Source organism: Syngnathus leptorhynchus, chromosome 15 (genome assembly GCF_054491065.1).
Source record: "Syngnathus leptorhynchus isolate UIUO chromosome 15, UIUO_Slep, whole genome shotgun sequence".
In the NCBI taxonomy this organism is placed as follows: Eukaryota; Metazoa; Chordata; class Actinopteri; order Syngnathiformes; family Syngnathidae; genus Syngnathus; species Syngnathus leptorhynchus.
The window spans coordinates 3,380,001-3,405,554 of record NC_141209.1 but is presented as its reverse complement, the minus strand read 5'-3'; the positions used below and the strand labels follow the sequence as shown (position 1 = coordinate 3,405,554).

Here is a 25,554-nt window from a genome sequence, read left to right as displayed (position 1 = left end):
GGTCAAAGCCTCGCCTCACACAATTACTCTGATGAATCAAGAGGCACCCCCAGATCTGTCCATTGAATGGTGTGTGCCTCCCTCTGGTGCCTAAAATAAGCAGCGCACGTAAAGAGTTGTAGTCGTGCTCCTATTTTTATGGTAGGTATTATTTTTTTCCCTTTCAAATGCAGCTTAATCTTTTTTTTATTTATTTACTTAATAATGCCAGTCACGTATTTTTTTTAAATTAATTGGCAGGTAATACACTGAATGGTCATACTGCTAGTATTACAATCTAAGTTTCTTTCTTTTTTCATGAATACCTTTTTTTCTTCTAAATAACTGTCGTTAATAAATTTACTGCACAATATTTGGTTGAAAAAAATAATAATTAAAATGGTAAGAACTATTGTTGTGCTTTGCTGTTTTCCATCGGAGTAGATTTCTGTGCGGACTTTAACCCGGAAGTGTGTCGCGTTCTGCGCGTTTTGTTTGGTACATGCTTGAAAAAACCCGGACACGACGTTTTTCAACATCTATCCTGAAAGAATTCTATTAAAAAGGTCTGTTTTATTGTTAAATTTTCATTTTGAGTTCGCCACAACAGTCAGAACTCCATGGAGACTTTGTGAAATAATGGGACGTTATCGTGTGCGTGCACATTAGTTTAGCCAAAGTCCCAAATACATACGTCGATTCATTTAGGTAAGTCCCGCCCGACTATTGTCTTGACTTTACTATTAAAAGTATTTGTGGAAGCATTTTACTAATATTATATTGTAGCAGCTCATTTGCTTAGACATTTGCACGGTACCCACATATTTAGTTAGAAACTTTGCTACCCTTGCGAGTTGCTCATATTTCATTCATTCACGCGTATGTTTCGTATAATACAATAAGCGGTTCAGATAATGGATGAATGTTGTGTTCATATTTTGTTGGCAGTTTTATACGGAAAGATGCTCGGGACAGTCAAAATGGAGAAGGAAACGCCATCCAAAAAGGTTGCGGCGCCATCTGTATCCCAGATTAATGCTGAATATGTCACACAGGTAACAAGAAAACACGTCTGCAGTAATCTCCCTAGAAACACACATTAAACAAATAAAATAATTATGTTTTTAAGCGAATGTTTTAACAGATTCCTTTTTTATTCTTTTGTTTCAGCTGGCTAACAAATATTGGGCCCCTCATACCAAAAACAAATTGCCGTTTGACCCGAAGGTGAGTTTGTGTGCATTGCTGCCGGTTTGATTCTAATCATCTAAGATCATTAAGAATATTGCCGTCTTTGTGTGTAGGTGATGGAAGATATTTATGAAAAAGAAATTCTCATGTCCAAGTAAGTACTTTTACAAGTAACATTTGGAGAATCAATATATGTCACATTTTGGAGCTAATATGTTGATTTTTGTCGTTTTCTTTTCAGATTTGCCATCAGAAAAATAATGTTGCTGGAGTTCAGGTACCTTCCTTGGCGCCTCCCCTTTAAACAAAACAATGTAGCTAGATCTAAAAATATGTTGTAATCTCCTTGCAGTCAGTACCTGGAGAACTACCTTTGGGTCAACTACTCTCCGGAGGTTTCCAGCAACGCCTTCCTCATGTCTATTTGCTGTGTTGTCAATGAGAAGTTCAGGGAAAATGTGCCAGCCTGGGAGGTAACAAATACTATTTGACGTAGCACACCCACAGGGTATATTAAATACCACCATTATTATTATTTTTTTTTCAGGTGTTCAAGAAGGAGCCCAGGCATTTTTCGTTCTTTTTCAAATGCGTAATGGAAGCCCTGTTGGCTGATGACCAAGGTGGCCTTACTTTGAGGGAGCTAACGGTGCTGCTGGAGTTTCTTGACCACTGCTTCAATAGTCTTGTATGTATTCATATTTCACAGACACAATCTAGGGGTGAGAGAGTGAACAAACAAATTCATAATCAAATCATACAAACTTTGAACTTATACAAAACATTTCCCATGGAAATTGTTCCAGGACTTTACTGGAAAGTAGCCACAATTTTGCAACTCTGTAGGAACTGCTTTAAAAATCACTGCTATTATACTAATATTAAATCATAAACATTTACTTGTTTGTGAAATCATTTTTAAATGAATTTACTGAATACCTTTTACTGAGTGAGGGGGATAAAAAGGTTCCCTACCTAGTATATCACACTGTGCTTTATTTTGTCCATAAGATGGCAGTGTTGCACTGCGACACGTCATTTTGGTCGCCATGTCTTGTCCAGTGCTGCATTGAAGCACTGCAGAGGTCTCATTTGAAAATGTGCTACAGTTGCATACTCGCTATTGATGTGCTCCTGTAAAACCCTCAGAATATTTTAGTGCTGGAATTTAGTTAATGCACTGAAGCTAAAAAAAAAAAAAAAAAGTAGTTGGTGCTTTATGTATATTGTTAACTCTTTCTCTCTCGATCTTAGGAGGTAGACTTGATCAGAGAGCAAGTGCAGCAGCTCATCTCTCTGCCTATGTGGATGTGCCTATTACCAGTAAGATTGCACACACAAAGTATTTCTTTATCAATCAACCTTGGAAGGTAACACTCCTGAATTTGTTTTTGTCGCATTTTTCCAGTCCCGACTCCAGCACGAGCTGAAGAAAGTTCCCAAGCTACAAAAGTTCTGGAATCTCATCAAGAAAAAATTTGACAAGATGGATGCCGATGCAACTGAACAGTTAATTAGATTCTCTTTTACTCAGGCTAGGGGGAAAAAAAAAAAAACTTGCCTCTGATTCACTTTCTCTTTCTTTTATTTTTGTTGTCTTCTTTCAGGGCTAAAAAGGAGCGAACATTCCTCTCGTCTCTCATAAAAAAGTTTCATGGGGTCCTTGAGTCAATACCGTCGTCAGGTAAACAACATTATTATTATTATTACCCTCATTGTGGTGTCACTTGGCCTGAAATAACACGGATCAAAAATCAATACTAGAGTCGCATTTTCGACCCGATGCGCTCGTCCCTCCCTTTTCGGCGTCGTGCAGAAGGAACGTGAGACCCCACTGCCATGCCGTTGGCAGCTCGTAATGCGGGCCGACGTGGAGGCCCCCCCACCGCCCACCTGGAAGACTAAAAACGGAACACTTGTGTGTTTAGGTGGAATTCAGAGCTGACACAATAGATTATGCTGGCAAAGCCAGCGGGGTGCACATCACTCTCAGCACCTGCTGCACATGCTGGCGTGTGATTGTGCCTGCCTTCCACGTTTGTTTGTGTCTCTCACTTTTCTTTACAAACTAACATGTCCGTGCCTTTTTGTTGTCCCCTCTTATAGGGAGCATCAACATGGACAAGGTGCATTACTGCGAGAGATTCGTTGAACTCATGATCGACCTGGAGGTAAGAATTTTTCATGCCGATCATGGGAACGAAATAGTCAGCACGCAATCATACCAGATGGGCTTTTCCTTATTGTTGAGAGCCAATCACATAGCAGACATCTTCAAATCGTTTAATGGGGCAAAGTGCTTGAAGATGCGATGGAGAAACGGTCGCGACCAAGGATAGAGACACAAGGTTCCATAAGGTGTTGCTGCGTGTGCACATCTCACATTACAAGCGGGAGCGCCGTATAGATTCCATCTTGCTGACAGGTCGGCCTTGCTGTTCCTGGCATCGGCCCGTCGGCCTACCCAGCCCGCTGTCTCCGGAGACCGGCGTCCTGTCCTTCAAGCCTTCTCCTTTTACAAAGCTTCCATCGCCTGAAATCTATACACCTCCCCCCTCGGAATGAAAGCAGAGGGGGTGGGTAGACGATCCCGCCTCTCCTCAGATGTTTTATTCTGCCCGTGTAGATTCGAGATTATTGCTGGGTAAACGAGAAGATCACTTGCTGTACCTGAAGCCTTTGAAGTAATCTCGTCAGTTCATTTCAGAATATTCACTAGTATCATATTCTATAGAGGTTGGTGTTTTGGTGGCCACTAAGTGACCCCTTTGCTCAGGCTGTCAATTTGTCAACAAGTTGAGCCGATTTATTCCCACCAAAGCAGCTCCACTATCTCATTTTGACAGCTTTCACCCCCCTCCCCCCTTTTTCCCTGTGTTACTGCGCTGCCACCAGCTACTAAATCAAACTCTCACGTCAAGTCCTCCCTTCTGCGCTAACACTGTGTCGCTGCCAGTATTCCGTCAAAAAAAGCTGGACCGGGCGAGATCAGAGTCCAGATTCTGCTGACTTTGTTGTTGAGAGCTTGTGTGCCTCCTGTGAGGTTTCTCTTCATACTCCACTAAGATATGTTGCACTCCTGGACAATCTCATTGCTTACAATACTGGAGGTCCTCACTTCACAGTGGTCCAGATATAAATTGCTAGAATGAGTCCTCCTTTTAATGCCCTCTGGGGAAATGACTATAATGTCTTGTGTTTTTAGGCCCTGCTGCCCACTAGACGTTGGTTCAACACAGTGCTAGATGACTCCCACCTGGTGGTCAGTTGCCACCTTTCCAGCCTCACCCAGCAGGAAAAGGAGGGCCACCTCTTCTGTCAGGTACAACACGATGGAAAGCCGGTCATCAAAAAAACATGACTCATATCCACTCCCATCCCCCCTGCACAGTTGCTCGACATGCTCAAGTTCTACACGGGCTTTGAGATTAACGACCAGACGGGGAACGCCCTGACGGAGAAGGAGATGACCACGTTGCACTACGACAGAATCACATCGCTGCAGGTAACCGGCACAAGCCAGCAGCTGATGCTAGTCGCTGATGCTAACCGGATGTCAATAACACTTTACTGATCAATGCCGACTAGATAATCTAAATCATTGATGCTAATCATGACACTAACCGGCTCAATATAACTAGAGGGAGCAAACTATTGATTGTAACAAGCTAATGCTAATTGTTGATGCTAACTCTTTGACATTAACCAGGTGGAAACAGATGACACTAACCAACAGAAGCTTACGAGATGATGCGCTACTAATAAATGATGTTGACCAGCTCTCACTGACTGGCTCATGCTAGTTGATGTTAATCATTGATGCTAACTAGGTGACACATTTGGGAATACACAGTCAAAAACAAATCAATTAGCTCCTCTTGAAAAAAAATTACTCTCCACGCGGAGTAATTGTCTCATCCCCCTTGATGTGTTTAAATCAGTGTGGGTTTTGCAGCGCTACCACTACAGCTACCACTAACTGACGTCCGACCGCACATTTACATTCACAAGAATGTCCTCTTTCTTTTTTTGCAGAGAGCAGCCTTTGCCCATTTCCCGGAGCTGCACGACTTTGCTCTGGCCAACGTAGCTGCAGTGGACACCCGTGAATCCCTGACTAAACATTTTGGTTCGCTCAGGTAAATGAGGAAAAATGCATGTTTTCGTAAGCTCATTCGACACAAGTCCACATTACGCGTCACCGTGTTAAGTCTGTGATGAACGGCACCAGCGTTAGCGCCTGAGTGCCGCCGCTAAATGGCAGCCGGCGCTGCCCCTCCGACAAGCAGCTGGTAGCAGCCAGAGAGCGGGAGGCACGCCTCATTAATTTCATCGATTTGCAGCGGCTTGAGAATAAACTCTTTGAACAGCTGTGTTTGTCACATCGTATTAGCTCGCCACAGAGCCAAAAACCGCACTGGCTATAATAAAACGCTCCGTCGTGCAGCCTTTGCTCCCGTTTCAGGTGAATATGAACATTATATTCAGATTTACGAGGGGCTCGAAAAGTTGAGTCCGCCAAACGAGGCTCTTGCAGTTCAGCGCGCGTAATAGATCCTACTATAGTTTAATTGCTCTGATTTGCCGTGTTGGCTCAATATGATTGGCTCACTTAAAATTTTAAAGCAGGACAAATTGTTTGGTGGAGGGGTTTATAATTTGTGCTTAACGTGGGTTTTACAAGAATGGATGTGTTCAGCCAAAGTAGGTGTCATTTTATGTCAGGGGCACTAAGGATGGCTATATTTCAACTCCAACACAACACAGTCATTTTCAACACTATATGGGTCAATATATATATATATATATATATATATATATATATATATATATATATATATATATATATATATATATATATATATATATATATATATATATATATATATATATATATATATATATATATATTTCCACCTGAGACAAGTAATATCGATTTCAGATGTAAACAAAGGAGTTTGCCATCCAAGCGCGTACTGTATGGCTCGCAGCCATTACGGAAAAAAACCCCACATCTCGCGAACCTTTGGCTCGACACAACATAAAATTCCTCTTCACCATGCCCGAGTCGCCATCCATCATTTTCTCCTGTCATAGATTAGAAGTGCTTGGACCTCACAGTGTCTCTTTGGAGGTTTATGAGCCGAGCGTCGCTGAATTGAGTTAATACTCCTGCTGAATCATTTCACATATTCCGGCAAGCTCCTTTTCCCCTCCCAGCCTCCAGCTTTCGGTGGGAGCTGGAACCCCATTGTTCTCCGATCCGCAACTGTCACCCCCGCCGCTCCCCCTTTCCGAAATAAGCCACAATCAGATTTCACGAGGCATTTTTTTCCCCCCTCCCATCCGAGCAACTCATGCTAATGCCACTTTATTCCTGCCGCGCAACCCTCTCACTAAGCTCCCAGTCACCCGTCCCTCCGAATGTATCCGCTAATTCCCCAAAACACACAAACTGAGTATTATTGCTCATCTTTGCCTATAAATAGAAACTTCTGACACTTGCACAAAGCACCAGAGAGTCATTTTAGGCCAGCAAATGAATTTAATACATGATCAAAGACAGCACTTTGTGGAATTCAAACCAAAGATTAATATATGCATTTTCTGTTCAGCTTTTAGTTTCTTCCTCACGTTAGATTTTTTTACACTTTTGATGTCTTGCTACATTGACGTTTTTAAAGGTATTAGGTAAAACTATACTTTTGGCTAGACAATAGGACCCAGTAGTCTTTTAGCAGTAAGAAAAAAAAAAAAAAGGATTACCACATCAATAGGCTGTAACCTAAACTTGTAGCACAGCCGCTCCAGCACATGCCAGTGACTCAGCTGTCAATCATAACCCGGTCCAGTCATTGTGCCGTCTTACTGAGGGGCAGGGATGCCCACACTGCCTGTGCCAGGTCATCCACGAGCCAGAAAAGTGCAGCGCTGGCATTATTGTCATCCACTTGCCGTGTCGTGACTTTGCAAGGGTACACGTGTGGCTGTCCAGAACAGGTCACGCTTGTTGCCAGAGTCCGGTCCGTATCCCTCCCCGTTTTTTTTTGTTTTTTTTTATGTCTGTGCGACTTCACGTCAACCTGATTAAGCCACACCTCGGCTTCCCGAGACTTTGATTTTCCATAATCCTGTCGCATCCATGCGGCCCGGCTCATTTACTGCACACGCGCTGACGTGGCGGGACCGCACATGTCAAAGCAAACAGACGAGCGGCTTTGTGTCGCAGAGCTAACAGGAGCAACAAATCGCATAAGGTTGTCGGATTTCACAAGTACTGCGATAGCGCCGCTGGGGAAACCCTCATAAATTGAGCGATCATGGCGCCAATAGACTGAAACTACACTTCAAGGATGGCAATGTGTTTTTTGTTTTTAAAGAGTAGATTCCTCATTTCTAATAAAGATCATGCATATGCCATTAATAGAATAATTTTGCATTTCAAAATAGTACTTATGTTAAATATTTCTAGTCAATTGGAGCGTAATTAATTCTTGCTGATGACAAATGTTTTTTAATGGACTCCCGCCACTATTTTTTCTCTGCAGCCCTAATATGCTCCACCGGGTGGCATCTTACTTGTGTCTGTTGCCTGAACTGCCCAAGGAACAAGACACCACCTATGACAAGAAGGTTCTGCTGGAGCTCCTGGCAAGTTCACATTTGACACACACCTGCCAGTGGTTTTAAAATGAGGGGGAAACATATTCTATAATTCTTAACTGCTTCAGTGTCTGAATGTTTTGATTTTGTTTTAGGTTTCACGTCACGAGCGCAGAATCTCTCAGATCGAACAACTCAACCAGATGCCCCTTTACCCCACAGAGAAGATCATCTGGGATGAGAATATTGTCCCGACGGAGTACTTCTCTGGTGAAGGTACACAATCCAATAAAAGTGAGGCCTGCAGACTGGCTCTCCTCACTGCTGACTTCTTTCCTTTTGTACACCCGTGGCTTTCTTTTTTCAGGCTGCCTTGCGCTCCCCAAGCTCAACCTTCAGTTTTTGACCCTCCACGACTACCTGCTGAGGAATTTCAACCTGTTTCGCCTTGAGTCCACCTACGAGATCAGACAGGACATTGAAGATGTGGTGTGGCGCATGAAACCCTGGTAAGCAAAACAATGAATCTGCAGGGTTTGACTGTCGCATTGTTCCGTCTGTAACTGAGGAAGAGCGCACTTAAATCCTTTTCAACTTGCACGAATGGAGAGTGCAGAACAGTTAATACTTCTATCTCGTGGTGCAACGGCACGGCACATCGATTATATTTAATTCAAAGACTGTGACAGTCGCTATGGCGCATTTGGAAACCCATTGCTTAACATAATAAGTTGCTCCCATTACGTCAAGCGCCGTCGCAATTTTTTACTTGTTCCAGCGCGAAAGTAAACAACTCTGCAGCAGAGCTGTTTGTCGCCGCCCCAAATGCAACTCGTTTCAAGCTTGACAGCGGCCCGCGGCGCTTGTCACACCTCTCGCCGTCACCCTCCTTTCCGTCTGTCACAGGCAGTCCGAATACGGTGGCGTGGTGTTCGGCGGCTGGGCCAGGATGGCCCAGACCATCACCACCTTCACCATCGTGGAGGTGGCCAAGCCCAACATCGGCGAGAGCTGGCCGGCGCGCGTGCGGGCCGACGTCACCATCCACCTCAACGTGCAGGATCACATCAAGAACGAGTGGGAAGGTAAAACGGCTTGTGGAATAAATACTAAATTGAAGTAGTACAATTTTTAATTACTCAGTTGTTTTTACCTAGTGTCGAGACTTTGTCAATTTTGACAGTTATGATCCTCGCTCCAAATTTGCAGAAATGAAATAGCAGCTGTTGACCAAAGTATTGACGTCAAACTTCCACATACTTTTTATGCCACTTAATACTCTCTGCAGCGAGACCTTTTAAATGGCATTCTTTAATCATCTCTTTCCTCCAAACCACAGTATCACTTCCTTTCCTGCCGCTTCTATAATTAAGACTTCATGTTTTAAAGATCAGGCGCACGCTGACAGGGCACTTTCTCCCCCTCCGCCGGGCCGCCGATCTGTCCCCGTCCACCTTTCCATCTTACCTGACTCTCAAACGCCTCCTCCGCAGGGCTGCGTAAGCACGACGTTTGCTTTCTGATCACGGTGCGTCCCACCATGCCCTACGGCACGCGCTTCGACCGGCGCCAAGCCTTCGGCGCGCAGACGGGCCTCGTGTACGTGAGGGGCTGCGAGGTGCAGGGCATGCTGGATGAGCAAGGGCGTGTCATCGAGGAAGGTACGTGCACGCGCTCACACGGACGGAGAATGATCCATAATATCCAACCTTGCCATCAAAGCAATCATCCCCAGCGGCCGATCCTTGGGAGGGGGTCACGAGTGGCGTTGTCATGGTGACAGCCACTGTAAGACCTGACCACTGTAAGACCTGACCTATTGGCATTAACATCACATTAACCTGAGGTCGACGGAGACAACGCCCGAGAGCTAAGGGCCCTGCCCCCCGTGCACCCATTTCACCTTATTCGATTCATTTAATTTGGCCGCATGGGTTGGATGTGGCGGCACAAACCTTGAAAGATGTGCAAGTCCTGCAGAATCAACCCGAACATTGACTCGTGTGAATCAATGTCTTTGGGGGGCTTTATGCAACTTCAAAGTGCCCAGCAACTTCAAATAAGAAGTCAAAAATGATTGTTCCGTTCAGTTTGCCGGACAATCTTTCCCCCTTTAGGAATGCTAAGAAAAATGGAAATGCTCTATTCCCATCTCAAACGACCCACTTTAATGAAACCTTTATTCAAATGAATATATGTTGAAAAGGATTTGCAAATCATCACAGGTTTGTGTTTTCTCTCATTGATCTGATGTCTCACGGGAGGTGCTGCAGTCTCAAGGACATTTGCTGAGGTTTCATCGGATATGGAGGCTTATTTTTTCCAAATTTTGCTCGTGTTGTGAATCGCGCAACCTCGGGGCGACTTTAGTAGTGGCCAATCAAACGCCAGAGGGGAGTGTCTGATTAAACTCACTCCGGGACACTTAAAAGCTGAGCCAAGTTGTTCTTCCGAGTTGGGCCGCAACTAAAGGGGGAATGGTGCTCGCGGGCGAGCTGTCATCTCCACTGACTTCACGCGAGCGGCTGTCTGCTTCCCCTCGGCTCTGAGATACCAGCCTCTGGAACGGTGACAGGGCGTCAGTCACTCTTGGAGTCATGACAACCCAATAAACAACACGGAGCGCAGGCTACAGCTTTATCTCCTGAGGCGGTGTGACAGCCAGGACAGGAAGTTCAGACGGAGGCGAATAAGAAGAAAAACACAGCAGGAACTAGCTAGCGTTAGCTTTTACGGCTTTCTCTCTATATTACGTTCTACACATTCTCTTAGACTCCTCACGTTTCACTTCAGAAAATAAACTGATTTTAACTTATCATGTATCAACTGTGTCCTTTTGAGAAGTAATATTAAACTCTGTCTCTTTCCTAGAAAGCAAAATATCCAACAGTAACATGGTGATAGGATATTTATCACTTTACCTTCCAGTGAATGTTGTTCCTCGCTTGCACCAAATACCCCTAGCAGCCATCGGTTTATTTTGCACTTCCCGTTAGTCAGAGCACGAATCCCTGGTATGCCCTCGCTGTCCTCGCCTCTCGGTTTGCATTAAATATGCAGCAAACAGAGCTGTTTTTTCCCCTATACCGGTAGTGGCCCACTTGAAAGAACATGCCCGGCCGTTCAGATCACTTTAATCTAAGATGAGATTTTTCTTTTTATACAATAAGAGCCCTCTAAGACAAAAGTATTATTCTCCATGACAAGGATGTGGCTTGCATGCTTTTTTTCAAAGCCAGGAGAATTTGAAAATCTCAGCATAGCCACACACACACACACACACACACACACACACACACACACACACACACACACACACACACACACAGCCATGCAAACACACAACAGGAGGTCAGACGGATTGACTGTCACTCTCCTCTGGCCCCTGCCTTCCCCAATGCGCCACACATGAATCTCCGCAGACATCCATCAGTGAGCACCAACCCCCATACCTCGCAGCCTCTCGCTGCGTGGCCGCCTGTCAGACCCCGCATCCACATTCCTCATTCTAAAAAAAGGCAAAGCACTGCCATCTTAGACATGACGGCGTTCTAAGCGTGCCTAGTTGCTATCCTAATATTGAAGTCATTTTAATGTCTGGAAAACCACTGCTAGATAAGTTGGGGGGAAAAAAGTGTGTGTGTTTCTGTTAGATCTGATTGCATCATTTGATTTGCTGGATATTATTCTGTCGGCACATTTGCAACGCCAGGTGGCCTTTAGTGGCAGCACTCTAGGATGGTTTCATTCCTTGGAAGGACTTTGCTAATTTTGGTTCCTCTAAGTCAGACCCTGCTCCAATGTTGCATAGTGTTCCACAGGGTTCAATTTTAGGGCCCCTGATGTTTTCTTTGTCATTGCTGCCGGATGAGCTTTGTTTGGTATTTTCATTGTCACATTGCTCCTATGCAGGTCCCGAACCAAAACCCAAACTACGGGGCGACTCAAGAACGTTCCGCGTATGGCTGGACCCCAACCAATACCAGCAGGACATGACCAGCAGCATTCAAGCGAGTACCGAGGACCCGTACGAGACCTTCAACATCATCATGAGACGCAAGCCAAAGGAGAACAACTTTAAGGTTTGGAGCGCATTAACAATCCCAAATGCATTTCCTTCTTTGCGGCACTCGCAATCACTCGGGTGTTGTAACTGTAAGGTTGGCGCCGGGGCACGTCTGAGATTACGGCCCATCGTGCGCCCTTTGCAGAGTGGAAGCTTAGTGTCGGAACTCAGCCTTCAAAGATAAAGGCTTATTAAGGTTAAGAGGAGACAAAATCCCAATGTTTTTATGTAGGTCGAGTTAAGTTTAAACCCCGCAAGAACTTGCGCGTCACACAACAAAACACGTGGGTTTTTGTTTGAAAGCTACTCAACTGGGGCTTTGTTAAATCTGCCATTTTCCAATGCGGGATGCATAGATCTGCCGTTTTTCTACCCACACGGCAAGAACGACAGATGTTTTCGGCAAAGGCGTCGGGAGCTGATGGGTATTCACGGAACATTCTTGTGCATCTTTGATGTTCAGCATAGATAAAAGCAAACATGTTTCTTTCCCGCTGATTGACGCAGCAGGCGCCAGGCACCGTTGAAGCTCATTAAAACCAAATTGACAGCTGTACGAGTTTCACGCTGTCCCATCAAAGCCTCCTGTGGGATGTTGTCACAAAAACTTTCAACCCTCTCAATTACCCGTCATTCTGTCCAATGCTCGTCACATTAGGCTGTTCTGGAGACCATCCGAAACTTGATGAACACAGAGTGCGTCGTCCCTGACTGGCTCCATGACATCATCCTCGGCTACGGCGACCCGGGCAGCGCCCACTACTCCAAGATGCCCAATCAGATCTCCACATTGGACTTCAATGACACTTTTCTGTCCTTGGACCACTTGCGCTCCTGCTTCCCCGATTCGTCCATTAAGGTCATTGAGGAGAACCCCGAACTACAGGTCCCGCCTTTCAGGTGAACATCAGATGTCTGTTTTTTAATTTTATTAAAAAAAATATATATAGGCATCTTATCTATTCTTTGGTCTCTGTGTTACAAGAATAAAGTTTCCAGTCTCAAGCCAAACTGAGAAAGGGAAGAAGAGGAAGGCAAATGATGACGTCAAGGTGGACGAGGAGGACAAAACATTGATTGTTGAGCCCTATGTCACCCCCAACCGTGGGCCTTACCCTTATAACCAGCCCAAGAGGTGCGCAATCCACTTTTTTTTTTTTTCTTCATCCGTATTCTTCTTGTTCCACCCTGGCCTCAGTGTTTCTAAATTACATCGTCCAAATTGGACCTTAAATCAAGTTATACTGCCGGACTAATTGCCTGCCTTAATAACATCATTCCAGGAACACGATTCACTTCACGCCTACTCAGATCGAAGCCATCCGAGCCGGCATGCAGCCTGGCCTCACCATGGTAAGTTGCTCGAGACCGACCTCGTACAAATGCACAACCCCCAAACATGATCGTGTCGTGGGAAGGAGAAAATCTTTTCAACCCAAGCCTTTGAAGCAGGCATTCTACCGCATTTGCACATCTATAATAGTAAATGTGCCATTCAACCCGGCCTGGCCACGCCATTCCAGCTCGCTGCTTGTGTTTCAACGGGCGCTTGCAACTTTTTCCTTTTAGCAATAAAAATGTTACGATGGCTCCTTGCCGAAGGGTTGCGGTTAATTTAAGGATCCGGGTCACGAAACAGCCCAACGCCCTTTCCTCCGACAGTTGCGGCGGTCATTAGAAGTAACAGTAAACATGCGGCGGCCGCCTCGCCGTCCTCCTGCCTCCTCTTTTATGTCGGCTGATTACACGCTGATTTATTCGGGAATGCTAAATTACACTCATTATTTTCCTGCGGAAATGACTCACCTGAGATGCTTAGGCGAGAATTTTTTTTTTTTTTGGGTAACAACCGCCCCCTGCTAAAATGAGCATTATTTTATGCTGATGAGAAGGCCTGAAAGATAATGATGCTTCCTTTAGCTTCAAATAGACACACTGGAACCTCTCGGGTCAAACACAATCTGTTCCAGGTTGCAAGATGGAGACTTGCTGACTCGAACCTTTTTTGTCCCCAGGTTGTCGGGCCACCAGGTACGGGCAAGACCGACGTCGCCGTCCAAATCATCTCCAACATCTACCACAACTTTCCCGATCAGAGAACGCTCATAGTCACACATTCCAACCAGGTCAGCCCGCCGTTGTTTACGTGACCTAACGAGTAAATGTCGGTGTCTTTACGGGTCGCGTCTCATGTCTTTCCCTGCCGTCTCGTGGCCACCAGGCTCTGAACCAGCTGTTTGAAAAGATCATGGCACTGGACATTGACGAGCGCCACCTCCTGCGTCTTGGCCACGGAGAAGAGGAGCTGGAGACTGAGAAGGACTTCAGCAGGTGAGGACGGACGAGGCGGCGATGACACAAAAAAGACACCGGCGGGAGATGCCAGTCTATGCAAACTAACTTCCCAGAACTATCTTAGAAGTCAAAGCCAACACACACACTCACTTCCACTTGCCCAGCTGCCCACATGCTTAACGAGTCTTAGTCAAAACAGAGACATCCGATACGCCCATACGTGTATTATGACACTATACTTGGAGCTACTACGATTCTATACTTTACTCGCTAACAGCACGTCAGTCACAGACATGTTAGCCAGACACCTGGTTTTGAAATTGAAAAATAAAAAGCATAAGTTGCCTCTTTAAAAATGAGTCACTACCCAGGCAGCATCTGAATATAAATAGGCCAGTGCCATTGAGTATTAATTAACATTTTTTATGATGTTACTATTTAAAGTTGTCTTATAGGCGACCTTGTTAATTACCGCCTTATCCATCTGTAGCGCAGAGCAAATTGCACCCTATAGCGAGAGCAAGGTGTGGGGGGCGGGGGTGATTGTGCATGTGCCCCGTTTGGTGTGTGCGTGTGATCACATGCGCTTATGAATCGCGGCCCAGCCAGTCTGTAAATCCTGCAGGTTTAGGATCCTTTAATGGGATCCCTGCCGGCGTGCGGACGCCTCGTAGTAACATGCATCTACTCCTTCCAAACCGGTGACATCAATGACGCTTTATGTGTTTGACTTAAGCTCATTTGTGGTTGTTTTAAACAGAAAATGCATTATTCTTTGTTTTATGTTTACATTGACAGTAAACTTGAACCGGGGGAGGCGATAAAAAATGTTTGGGGTCAAAGCAAAAAAAAAAAAAAAAAAACATTGTCCTCAAAAGTTGGGTCACTCACATCTGAAGACACCACTGTATCATGTCTGGTGGTAAATTGGTCTCGTGTTTCCGGGCCAAGGTTGTAAGAAGCAACTTGTGTCAGCCCTCCATGTGAGAGCTGCTGCATGGCAGGTGAGTCCTTCTGGGCATCAAGGTCACCTACCATGTTTTTTCTTTTTTATCAAAGTTAGGCGAAGCTGGGTTGTTGTCTTTTTAGTCGTGTGCTGACTGAGGATCTTTGCACATTGTCTAAAAATAGTGCAACCTCTACCAAGCCTCCCACTTCCTGTCTGTGTATACTTAATGCCGCTCTCTGATTGCGTTGAGACTAATCAGCCGCATGGAGCCAAGCACACACACCGCCCTCAAGGACGCGCTCGCTCTCCATTGAGGAGAGAAGCGCCAACACCTGTCAATACTTGAATCTAACATCAATTGCTAAAATTAAATGGGATCAATTTATTTTTTTATACATGATGTGTATTCATCCTGAAGTTATTGTGAAAATAAGCCGATATAAGACAAACTGTCATCCTTTAGAATTTTTAACCACCTCCTGTTACCAATCCACAGGTACGGCCGGGTGAACTACGTCCTAGCCCGACGGCTGGAGCTACTCGCTGAGGTGGGAAGGTTTCAGGAGAGTTTAGGCGTTCCCGGTGATGTCTCCTACACCTGCGAGACAGCGGGACACTTCTACCTCTACCAGGTGAGCAGTTGGTTTTTATTATTCGAACGGGGCTGTGTAAACAAAATCGGCCAATTTATGGCTCATCAAAAATTTGAAAGATCGGTACTCATCAATCTCGATATCGTCTTATTCCAGTTGTTTTATTCCGACTGAGCGCACAAGCCAACTTGTTAAAGTCATTGTCCGAGTTGCTTTCACAGAGGGAGTGGGTATTTTTAGACTGCGGCTGCCTGCTGGTTGGTTGAAGCCGCTTTATTAGGTTCACAGCTGGAGCGAGCAACCCCCCAAGAGTGCGCCGATATGCTCTCATTTGGCTTCCAAAAAAAAAAAAGTTGGAGTGGGCAGAGATGTACATAGATCTGACTTTGTGTTTTGAGGGGTTTTAGTGTCTTTATTAAATTGAAAATTATTTACATGACCCAATACTTCTTAACATCTGTCTCATGTCCTCCGCAGGTGATCTCCCGGTGGGAAGAGTACCTGAGCAAAGTAAAGCCCAAACCCGGGGCGGAGGTGGAGGTAGAGGCCGTGGCGACGCTCTTCCCCTTCCACAAGTACTTTTCCAACGCGCCCCAGCCAGTGTTCAAGGGCCGCACCTACGAGGAGGACATGGACATCGCCGAGGGCTGCTTCCGGCACATTAAGAAGATATTTACTCAGCTGGAGGTAAGAAGGTCGTACTCGTAAACACACACACACACACACTCGTATATTCTGGAATGACAGTGTTATTTATAGAACTACAATTACAGTGGAACTCATTCATAGACGGGAACGTGTAATCAACGAGGGCGGAGGAGAGGATCATTGACTGGGCAGTTGTGGAAATAAATCATTACAATATTATATTGACTATTTCTGTAGATTCATACATGGTACATGATAAGAATACTCTACCTGTATGTAATAAAATAGTCGCTTATTGACAGTATGTGTCAAATCCATTTTGGCTAATAGGGAGTAAAGAGTATCTGCATCCCGTTACTTCCATTGAAGTAGTGCTCCCAGAGTGCTCTTGTTTCCTTTTTTTCCCCACTCTTATCATTTCTTCTTAGCACACCAAGTATTCCTATAGAGATAACAATAAGATATCCGATTTATGGGAACGGCGAGTAGGCCCTGCAGAAAAGCAATAAAGGTGTTATTGACTGGAGGTAATATCCCCCAACATGTCTGGTGACCTTGATTTATCCGGTGCCATCACCTCACCCCCTCCCTTGGCCTCGCCCGTGCTGCAGCAGTACGCCCACTCGCAAGAGGGAGGCATCGCTGCTGATTTTGCGTATTTGTCTGCCGTGTGCAAATGAATCGCCGATTACGGTAGTGGGCTACTTCCTGGTTCAAGCAAAACCGCATCTTTGGCATCACCGCATCATTACTCGATTCCGACCTTCGTCTGGCCTGGACCCACGGGGCTTAAAAGTACACCTCATAAATATTGGAGCTTTTGATTGCTTTGATATTTAGACTAAAATAGTAACACATCAAATATGTATGACCCAACGTGCGGGACTGGTCGCTCCCCTCACATTCATATTCCCTTTTCCAACCAATATGGGTTGGAAGCTATTGAAGCTTCGTTTCCTTGGCTTACACAGATAATGTGATTTGTCTGGTGATAACCACACACTCGCCGGTACCGTATCGCGGACGGCCATCACGATCGTATCACCTCTCTCGGGTCAATCCGCGATAACCACTCCTGTACCACTTCATCATGACATGCATCTACTCCTGTAGAGTGAACTCAGACTTGGGGGCAGAAGGATCTTTTTTTTGTCACCATCACCTTCTGAAAAGCAAAGTTGGACGGTTCCGCTACATCCAAACAAAACCGCCGTCTAATTTCTTTTCAAGTCGTGACCGACCTTGCGTCCGTCTGTTCCGTTAGGAGTTCAGGGCCTTTGAGCTGCTAAGGAGCGGCCTGGACCGCACTAAATACCTACTGGTGAAGGAAGCCAAAATCATCGCCATGACCTGCACGCACGCCGCCCTCAAACGTCACGACCTGGTGGAACTCGGTTTCAAGGTAAGCTCACCTCCCCGTCTCCTTTTAATTTCAGTATCTCATGACTGTTTAGTAAACTCGCTAATTGTCCTCGTCAGTACGACAACATCCTGATGGAGGAAGCCGCTCAGATTCTGGAGATCGAGACCTTCATCCCACTTCTATTACAGGTATCCTTCTCTTTTGAACCCCACGTCGAATTTAAGCCGGTCAATACGACGCCCGTCATCAAGCCTCCCATCACCTGACTCTCTGTGTTCATTACCGTCTGACTGATGGGCGCCAGGCAGAGTAATGACGCGTTTCTTTGGTACTTGCGCCTAATTGTCCGCGATAGCGCTAATGTCTGTTTACAAATGAGATCATTAAGCACATCAGCCCGGGCAACAACCAATGCCAGAGCTCGTCGTCTCTTTAAACGTGTGTTGTCTTTTCTTCCCGAATGAGTCAGGGAGTCGTACTTAACTGCCAGGTGTACGTCAGAGGAAGATCAGTTTTTCCCACTCGCTATTTTTTTAAGACTTTAATAAAGTCTTAGTGTTCATGTTGTTTTTTCAGTACAAAAGCTAACAGAATCTACAGAATCTAATCTAAATTTTGCACCTCCAAATGTGACTGTTGTTCTATCCGGCAGAACCCAGAAGATGGTTACAGCAGGCTAAAACGTTGGATCATGATCGGGGACCACCACCAGTTGCCCCCAGTCATCAAAAACATGGCCTTCCAGAAGTACTCCAACATGGAGCAGTCGCTCTTCACTCGCTTTGTGCGCCTGGGCGTGCCCACCATAGACCTGGATGCGCAGGGACGCGCTCGCGCTAGGTCAGCCGTTCGACGGAACTCTCTTCATTCTGGGGCATTGTCTCGTGATTTTAACATTAGTCTTTGTTGCTTGGGCTTTTTAGTCTGTGTAATTTGTACAACTGGCGCTACAAGCAGCTGGGGAACCTGCCGCACGTCCAGCAACTGCCAGAGTTCCAGGTGCCCAACCCCGGCTTGACCTTTGACTTCCAGCTCATCAACGTGGAGGACTTTAACGGCGTGGGCGAGTCGGAGCCCAACCCTTACTTCTACCAGGTCGGTACAGCGACGGTTTGCGAAGATTTGAGCAAGGCAGAGTGAAGATAAATGACTTGACGCTTGGCCAAAATTTGGACTTTTAGTGAATTCATAAACAAAAGCCATTCCTCTAGCCACTCTATTTTCTATGACAGTTGTAAAATGTAAATAAGATGAAATGTTTGCAATGTACGCATTGAAAAATTGAAAAACCAGAAAGTAATAAATTATACTTCTCCCACTATGCAGAAGATCAGTAGTTATCCATAAAGCGTGTCGGGTACAAAAATAAATGCAGCACCCATGCTAAATCATGAGTCTCCGCTTGCGAGCGAGAAATTAAAATGTCCCGTTCCCCTGAATGCATCGCATTAAAATGTCATCCGGCGGCCAGCGTGCAGGCTCGTGTTTTCCTCAACGTTACGATTGTTCCAAAATGCAGAGCATGTGCACTTCTCGAGGCTCCGGGTCACATGAACCTCTTCTCCCTTTGACTGTTGCCATTTGCGCTTTCCTCAAGGGAATCACCCACGATCCCTGACTCACACAGCAACAACAATGTCCTGCCTTGCACTCTCGGTCGTGTTTTGTATTTCCTCCTCTTCAAAAAGTGGCCTTCCCTCTAATAGCTGCCATTCCTCAAGTGGTTGTGGGGTGTGTCATAGACTTGCATAAATATCTTACATTTGAATTTCCAAAATATAGGTCTTAATTATTTAAAAAGAAAAAAAGACACTTTGGGACAGTCACACTCTACCATCTGTTTGAAGAATCGCAGTGATTCAGTATTGATCACTCGTGCTCAATAATTTATTAGACAAGGCAGCTTTTATTCCTACAGCACATTTCATAGTTTGCATGAATAAAAATATGCTGAAAATATAAAATTCAAGACCAAATTAAAAACTACCCATCCCATTTATGTTGTCGTCCTTCGGTTTCAAGTACCGTTGGACGTCGTTCACTTGACCTTGTTGTCGACATTCGGCGGTTCTCGTGAGTGATCTGCTAATGAATCCCCCCCACTTATAATTAAGAGAACCGGCAGAGTGGAATCACCGCCCCGGTGTTTACGCTCATCATATTTAGTCGTCGACCATGCTCACGGTTGAGTTCATCTGTTAGGATAAGCGAGGACAAGAAAGACGGCATCTTAAAACATCAAGGAGAGCGCTAACAAAGGCTGTCACATTTTGTGAGGTGTGACTAGTGCGGCTGGATGAAGAACTGTTGATGAGGCGCCATCAATAATTAGCAAAGGCTGCAGTGCCGCCTTAATTGAAATAGAATGAATAATGCATACTGCTGGCCTCTGATATTTTTTCCTCGGAGTATTTGAAGGACGAAGTGGAACCTTGTACTATATTCATGCTTGGGAATTGGGTTGAACAGGGTAACTAATCCCATATGAGGGTCATGTTATAAGTGACACAACAAAATAACAAGTCATGTTTTTTTTTTTTTTAATTTGAATTGGAGTAAAATGCCCATTTTCAATGTTCCCTCTTTTTCCATGCGCAGAACCTGGGAGAGGCCGAGTATTCTGTGGCGCTGTTCATGTACATGCGTCTGCTGGGCTACCCGGCCGACCGCATCAGCATCCTCACCACCTACAACGGCCAGAAGCACTTGATCCGAGACGTCATCAACCAACGCTGCGCCGGCAACCACTTCTTCGGACAGCCCAACAAGGTGAATGCCAGCTACAATTTAAAATGTCGCTCAATTGTTCTTTTGAGGGGCGGCCTCATTTTGGCATGGCAACAGCATCTCAGAGGCTTCGCGTCTTCACTCGTCTTTGTCGTTTTTAAACATATTCTGTTGTGACAGCTAGTCAGCAATTGTGCTTGGTCATGCTAAATGTCCCACGATATTATAAGACCGCCACTGTCATTGGGTGCGCTGTTGGCTTTAGTCAGTACGCATGCCTCGTGACAAGCTGATTGGGGGGGGGGGGGGGGGGCAGTGTGTGAGCCGGTGGCTTGACAGGCTGCTGAAGAGAAAGAAAGATGGCTGCACAAGGAGATGGGCATTTAAAAGGTCACCGTGCCTGAGCTTTGGCTCCGCCGTGTACCAACAATGTGTCATCGGGGCCAAAACCGAGAAAATGTCAATGGCCAGCCCACGTTGCCGGGCTGCTAATAATTAAAAACCCGATATAATGAGATCAAATACAAGAGCTGCATCAAACACAAGAACTCATGCCTTATTTTACTGAATTTTGTTGCTAGCCGAAACAGCAGCACCATTTTTATTTTTTTATTTTTTTTTAGTCCCGAAATTTATCAATTCTCCAACTGTCTTAAAATTCTAAAATCTTCATCAAGTCATTTGGAATGACAGGATTGTGTCGTTTGTAACCTACTTGGACAGTGTGACTTAAAACAGAACACGCACGCCATCCCCCAACTGTAGTCGAAGTGGACCAGCACATTGTTTTTGCCTCTGGTGCTGCACCTGTTCCGCACAGCAACAAGAGACCGAAATAATACCGGTCCGCCTTCACGTTAGCCCCGTCGCTCTCTCCTCATGCTGTCTTCAGCTTGTGGCATCAACGCGGCGCTTGCTTGGCGCAGTTGCGATTGGTTCGTCACATTCTGTATTGCTCGGTTTGGAGGCCCAAGAGCCGTGCCAATGTATCACTCTCTCGGCGTGACGGTATTACCACCTTGTCGAAGAAAATTGGCTGACTTCAGTTAGCCCTTTTTGCCACCTTTTTTTTCCCCCCGCTGTTCTTGTTTAGAAAAAAAAACAACCTAATCTCTGATCCCGTAGCCGCCTCGACTCCCTCCTGAGTCTCAGGGGTCCGTATAAGAGGCAAAGTGGCGGCAAATGCCCGTAAGCCGTCTTAGAGACGGCGGTGTGTCACAAGGTGATAACACCCACACAAACGCAGACACCTTCTTGTATCTTTGGTGAAGGGATTTTTTTTTTTTTTCTTCAAACTAATTCCCACCGCCGAGCTAAAATGCACTCTCGTTTACTTTGCATAAGGGGAATTGGCTCGAGCGCTTTTATCAGAGCGGGATGCTCAGTAATCACGTTTGGCTGCGTTGTTGCAGGTGACGACCGTCGACAGGTTCCAGGGTCAGCAGAACGACTACATCATCCTCTCGCTGGTCCGGACCAAAGCCGTGGGACATCTCAGGTAATAACTCAGCAAAGAAGAAATTGAATTCACTCGAAAATGTACCGTTCGAGAAGCGTATCGCACACCGCGTCTTGAATTGTCTTTTGATGAAAAGATAATTTCAAAATGTTGAGTAATGATTTTTCCCTTTGTCGATAACATTATTTAATGAACCAAAAAGTCATCAAGAAAGTCATCAACAAACAGTTACTGAAAAACCAATACAGTACTCCAGCGTTTTTTTGTTTTTGCGTTCAATTAGATGAGCGTTGAGTATGCGGCACATCTAGAGAGAGAGAGATGCTATTGTTCCCCCCTAATTACGTTGAAGATGCAGTCGAGACAAAGGTCCAACTTGCGGCAATCATTAAGAGGAGCTGCCATTCTTTGTCCTCTTTCTTTTTTTCAGTCTGCATTATTCACCTTTTTTTTATCTCTTCTCCCCCGCCGCCTTCCCTCCTCAGACTTGTCCCCCCCCACCCTGCCGTAAAGTCTCGTCTCGTAAGAGTAGATAATTGAGACGGAAGCCAACGATACTCCACTTGGCCTCGGGCCGTAACGCGCTGCCTACCTGCACAGTTCACCGCTCACATTGCCTTGTCAGCAAAAAGAAGCCAGCTCGACAATAAGTCATCCTCTTTTGCATGCCTCCGCTTTTTGCCGTGGGGGAAACTCTTAAATCTCTATTCCCAATGTAAGCAAGGAAACACAAAGAAATGTCGAAGGCCGCAGCCGGCTGAACCGACTCTTCTTTCATAGCGTTTACTCCATCTTGTCTCCCACTATTTTGGGATGGACATGCGCTGACTCCTGTCTAATTTTCCTCCATCCCTTTTTTTTTTTTTTTCTTTTCCCTCTTTCCCCAACCCCCTCCTCCTGGCAATCTGCTGCCTTGACAACCACAGGAGGTACAGACCATATGACAAGCCAACCCTTTGCTTCCACGGAGGGCATTCCTCCACACACACATTCACGCACTTTGACAGGGATACAGAGATGCAGACACACTCTGACTTAGACACACACACACACACACTGGTCCACTTTGCCCTGGCGTGTCACACTGTGCTGCCCAGGTGGGCGTCTCTTGGTCTGTGCCATGTCCGCAGGCTACCACGCGTCCTGATTGGCTCATCTCCTCTCGTCGCTCTGTCCTCATTGGTCGTGACTGATGTACTTTGTCTCTGTGGAGTTTTGTCGGTCCTCCTCATTTGGCTTCACAAGGACTGCATCATCAACTCACCGAGCTCCCGGAAGACATTAATCCCCTTAATCAGATGGACATTTTGTTTACAAAAAATGAAAGTGTGCCAGATTCCTCTCCATCAAAGCGAAGACTGCCCCTGCATTAAACGCTGGAGTCTTTTTTTTTTTTACCCTTCGCTCCAAACGTTCAGACATTCTACAAGCAAGTTAATGAGCCTCATTTAAGTCGTTCCATTAAGCTCCCCCAATGCTTAAAAAAAAAAAAAAAAAAAAAAAAACACTAAAATGTCACTCAAAAGTGCCTAAAGGTGCCATAATTCCTCTTAAATCAGCAGCAACTTCCTTTATATTCCGACATGCCCGAAAAGTCAACCCATTTTTTAAGCGTGCATAACCTGATCCTAATGTGTGTATTTGTAATAGTTATCACTAAATGACAAAAAATGTTGAAGCGTTGAAGATTATTGACTAATGAATTCCAACTTTATTTCAAATGGCTGCACGTTCATAATCATTAGATTCATTCACTGCGCCAGCATCGACACAAACTTGACATTTTCTGTCTTCTTCTTCAGGGACGTGAGGCGACTGGTGGTGGCCATGTCCCGAGCGCGGCTGGGCCTTTACATTTTTGCCCGGGTGGCGCTGTTCCAGAATTGCTTTGAATTGACGCCCGCCTTCAACCAGCTGACGGATCGCCCCTTGCAGCTGCACATCCGGCCACACGAGTACTACAGCCAGGAGCAACCGGTACGTACATACACTCACATACACACTCACATACACACTCACATACACACTCACATACACACTCACATACATACATACATACATACATACTCACATACATACTCACATACACACACACTCATACTCAAATACATTACATACATACTCAATACATACATACATACATACTCACATTCATACTCAAATACATACATACACACTCACATGCATACATATAGATACTCACATCAAAGTCAAAATCTGCTTTATTGTCAATTTCTTCACGTTAAGACACACACCAGCGTAATACACATACACATAAGAGCGATAAATAAGTATTAAGCAAATAACACAAATAAGAGGAGCAAAATAGAGCCAGCGTTCACATACTCACTCACATACATACACATACACATAGTCACATTCATACATACATACACATAGATACGCACACAAGCATACATACGCACACAAGCATACATACATACTCTCATTCATACATACTCACATACATGCATACACATACTTACATATACAAACACACATACATATACAAACATACATACACACACCCACACACAAACACACATACACCACATACACACACCACACACATCCACACAAACACCCCACACATCCACACACCTATACCACACTCACATACAACACTCACACCACACACATATACCACACTCACACATCCACACACACCACACACTCACACTCACATACACACACATATACCACACCCACCAACACACTCACACTGACACATACACCACACACACACCACACATATACCACACTCACATACACCCACTCACACACATATACCACACTCACATACACCCACTCACACACATATACCACACTCACATACACCCACTCACACACATATACCACACTCACATACACCCACTCACACACATATACCACACTCACACCCACACTCACACTCCCCACACACACCACACATATACCACACTCCCCACATCCACACACACACCACACATATACCACACTCACATACACCCACTCACACACATATACCACACTCACATACACCCACTCACACACATATACCACACTCACATACACCCACTCACACACATATACCACACTCACACCCACACTCACACTCCCCACACACACCACACATATACCACACTCCCCACATCCACACACACACTCACACTCACACTCACACCACTCACATTCACACATATACCACACTCACACTCACACACCCACTCACACGCTCACACATACACCCACTCACACGCACACACATATACCACACTCACATTTACCACACACACACATGCGCACACACACATATACCACACTCACACACACATACACACACATATACCACACCCACCAACACACTCACACTGACACATACACCACACACACACCACACATATACCACACTCACATACACCCACTCACACACATATACCACACTCACATACACCCACTCACACGCACACACATATACCACACTCACATACACCCACACCACACTCACACATATACCACACTCACATACACACACATCTACACACACTCACACTCCCCACACACACCACACATATACCACACTCCCCACATCCATCCACACACTCACACTCACACATATGCGCACACACACATATACCACACCCACTCACACGCTCACACACACATATACCACACACACTGACACATACACCCACACATATG

The 25,554-nt window shown here is 45.3% G+C and overlaps 2 protein-coding genes across 5 annotated transcripts in view; both read left to right on the top strand.

Moving 5' to 3' along the window:
• The window catches only part of dph6 (diphthamine biosynthesis 6), a 136,214-nt gene extending 136,085 nt beyond the window's left edge, over nucleotides 1–129 (top strand). The window contains exon 21 of the mRNA XM_085932735.1: nucleotides 2–129. The gene's annotated coding sequence lies outside the window, so the exon portion shown is untranslated. The remainder of the gene's footprint in view (nucleotide 1) is intronic.
• Nucleotides 9–25,554, top strand: part of aqr (aquarius intron-binding spliceosomal factor) — a 27,364-nt gene continuing 1,818 nt past the window's right edge. The window contains exons 1-34 of one of the 4 annotated variants that reach the window (XM_085932728.1): nucleotides 9–141; nucleotides 928–1,034; nucleotides 1,150–1,206; nucleotides 1,284–1,324; nucleotides 1,412–1,447; nucleotides 1,523–1,643; nucleotides 1,718–1,858; nucleotides 2,425–2,493; nucleotides 2,579–2,679; nucleotides 2,778–2,854; nucleotides 3,277–3,341; nucleotides 4,376–4,492; nucleotides 4,562–4,675; nucleotides 5,206–5,309; nucleotides 7,719–7,821; nucleotides 7,929–8,049; nucleotides 8,141–8,282; nucleotides 8,680–8,858; nucleotides 9,267–9,434; nucleotides 11,686–11,855; nucleotides 12,498–12,739; nucleotides 12,825–12,974; nucleotides 13,123–13,192; nucleotides 13,855–13,965; nucleotides 14,061–14,170; nucleotides 15,580–15,715; nucleotides 16,154–16,363; nucleotides 17,589–17,726; nucleotides 17,804–17,875; nucleotides 18,340–18,527; nucleotides 18,611–18,782; nucleotides 20,286–20,456; nucleotides 21,827–21,912; nucleotides 23,676–23,850. In XM_085932728.1, the coding sequence (XP_085788854.1) occupies nucleotides 942–1,034; nucleotides 1,150–1,206; nucleotides 1,284–1,324; nucleotides 1,412–1,447; nucleotides 1,523–1,643; nucleotides 1,718–1,858; nucleotides 2,425–2,493; nucleotides 2,579–2,679; nucleotides 2,778–2,854; nucleotides 3,277–3,341; nucleotides 4,376–4,492; nucleotides 4,562–4,675; nucleotides 5,206–5,309; nucleotides 7,719–7,821; nucleotides 7,929–8,049; nucleotides 8,141–8,282; nucleotides 8,680–8,858; nucleotides 9,267–9,434; nucleotides 11,686–11,855; nucleotides 12,498–12,739; nucleotides 12,825–12,974; nucleotides 13,123–13,192; nucleotides 13,855–13,965; nucleotides 14,061–14,170; nucleotides 15,580–15,715; nucleotides 16,154–16,363; nucleotides 17,589–17,726; nucleotides 17,804–17,875; nucleotides 18,340–18,527; nucleotides 18,611–18,782; nucleotides 20,286–20,456; nucleotides 21,827–21,912; nucleotides 23,676–23,850 (4,050 nt within the window). In that variant the 5' untranslated portion in view covers nucleotides 9–141; nucleotides 928–941. Of the gene's footprint in view, nucleotides 142–295; nucleotides 688–927; nucleotides 1,035–1,149; nucleotides 1,207–1,283; nucleotides 1,325–1,411; nucleotides 1,448–1,522; nucleotides 1,644–1,717; nucleotides 1,859–2,424; nucleotides 2,494–2,578; nucleotides 2,680–2,777; nucleotides 2,855–3,276; nucleotides 3,342–4,375; nucleotides 4,493–4,561; nucleotides 4,676–5,205; nucleotides 5,310–7,718; nucleotides 7,822–7,928; nucleotides 8,050–8,140; nucleotides 8,283–8,679; nucleotides 8,859–9,266; nucleotides 9,435–11,685; nucleotides 11,856–12,497; nucleotides 12,740–12,824; nucleotides 12,975–13,122; nucleotides 13,193–13,854; nucleotides 13,966–14,060; nucleotides 14,171–15,579; nucleotides 15,716–16,153; nucleotides 16,364–17,588; nucleotides 17,727–17,803; nucleotides 17,876–18,339; nucleotides 18,528–18,610; nucleotides 18,783–20,285; nucleotides 20,457–21,826; nucleotides 21,913–23,675; nucleotides 23,851–25,554 lie in introns of those variants that run through there. The other 3 variants (XM_085932729.1, XM_085932727.1, XM_085932726.1) reach the window with 3 other exon arrangements.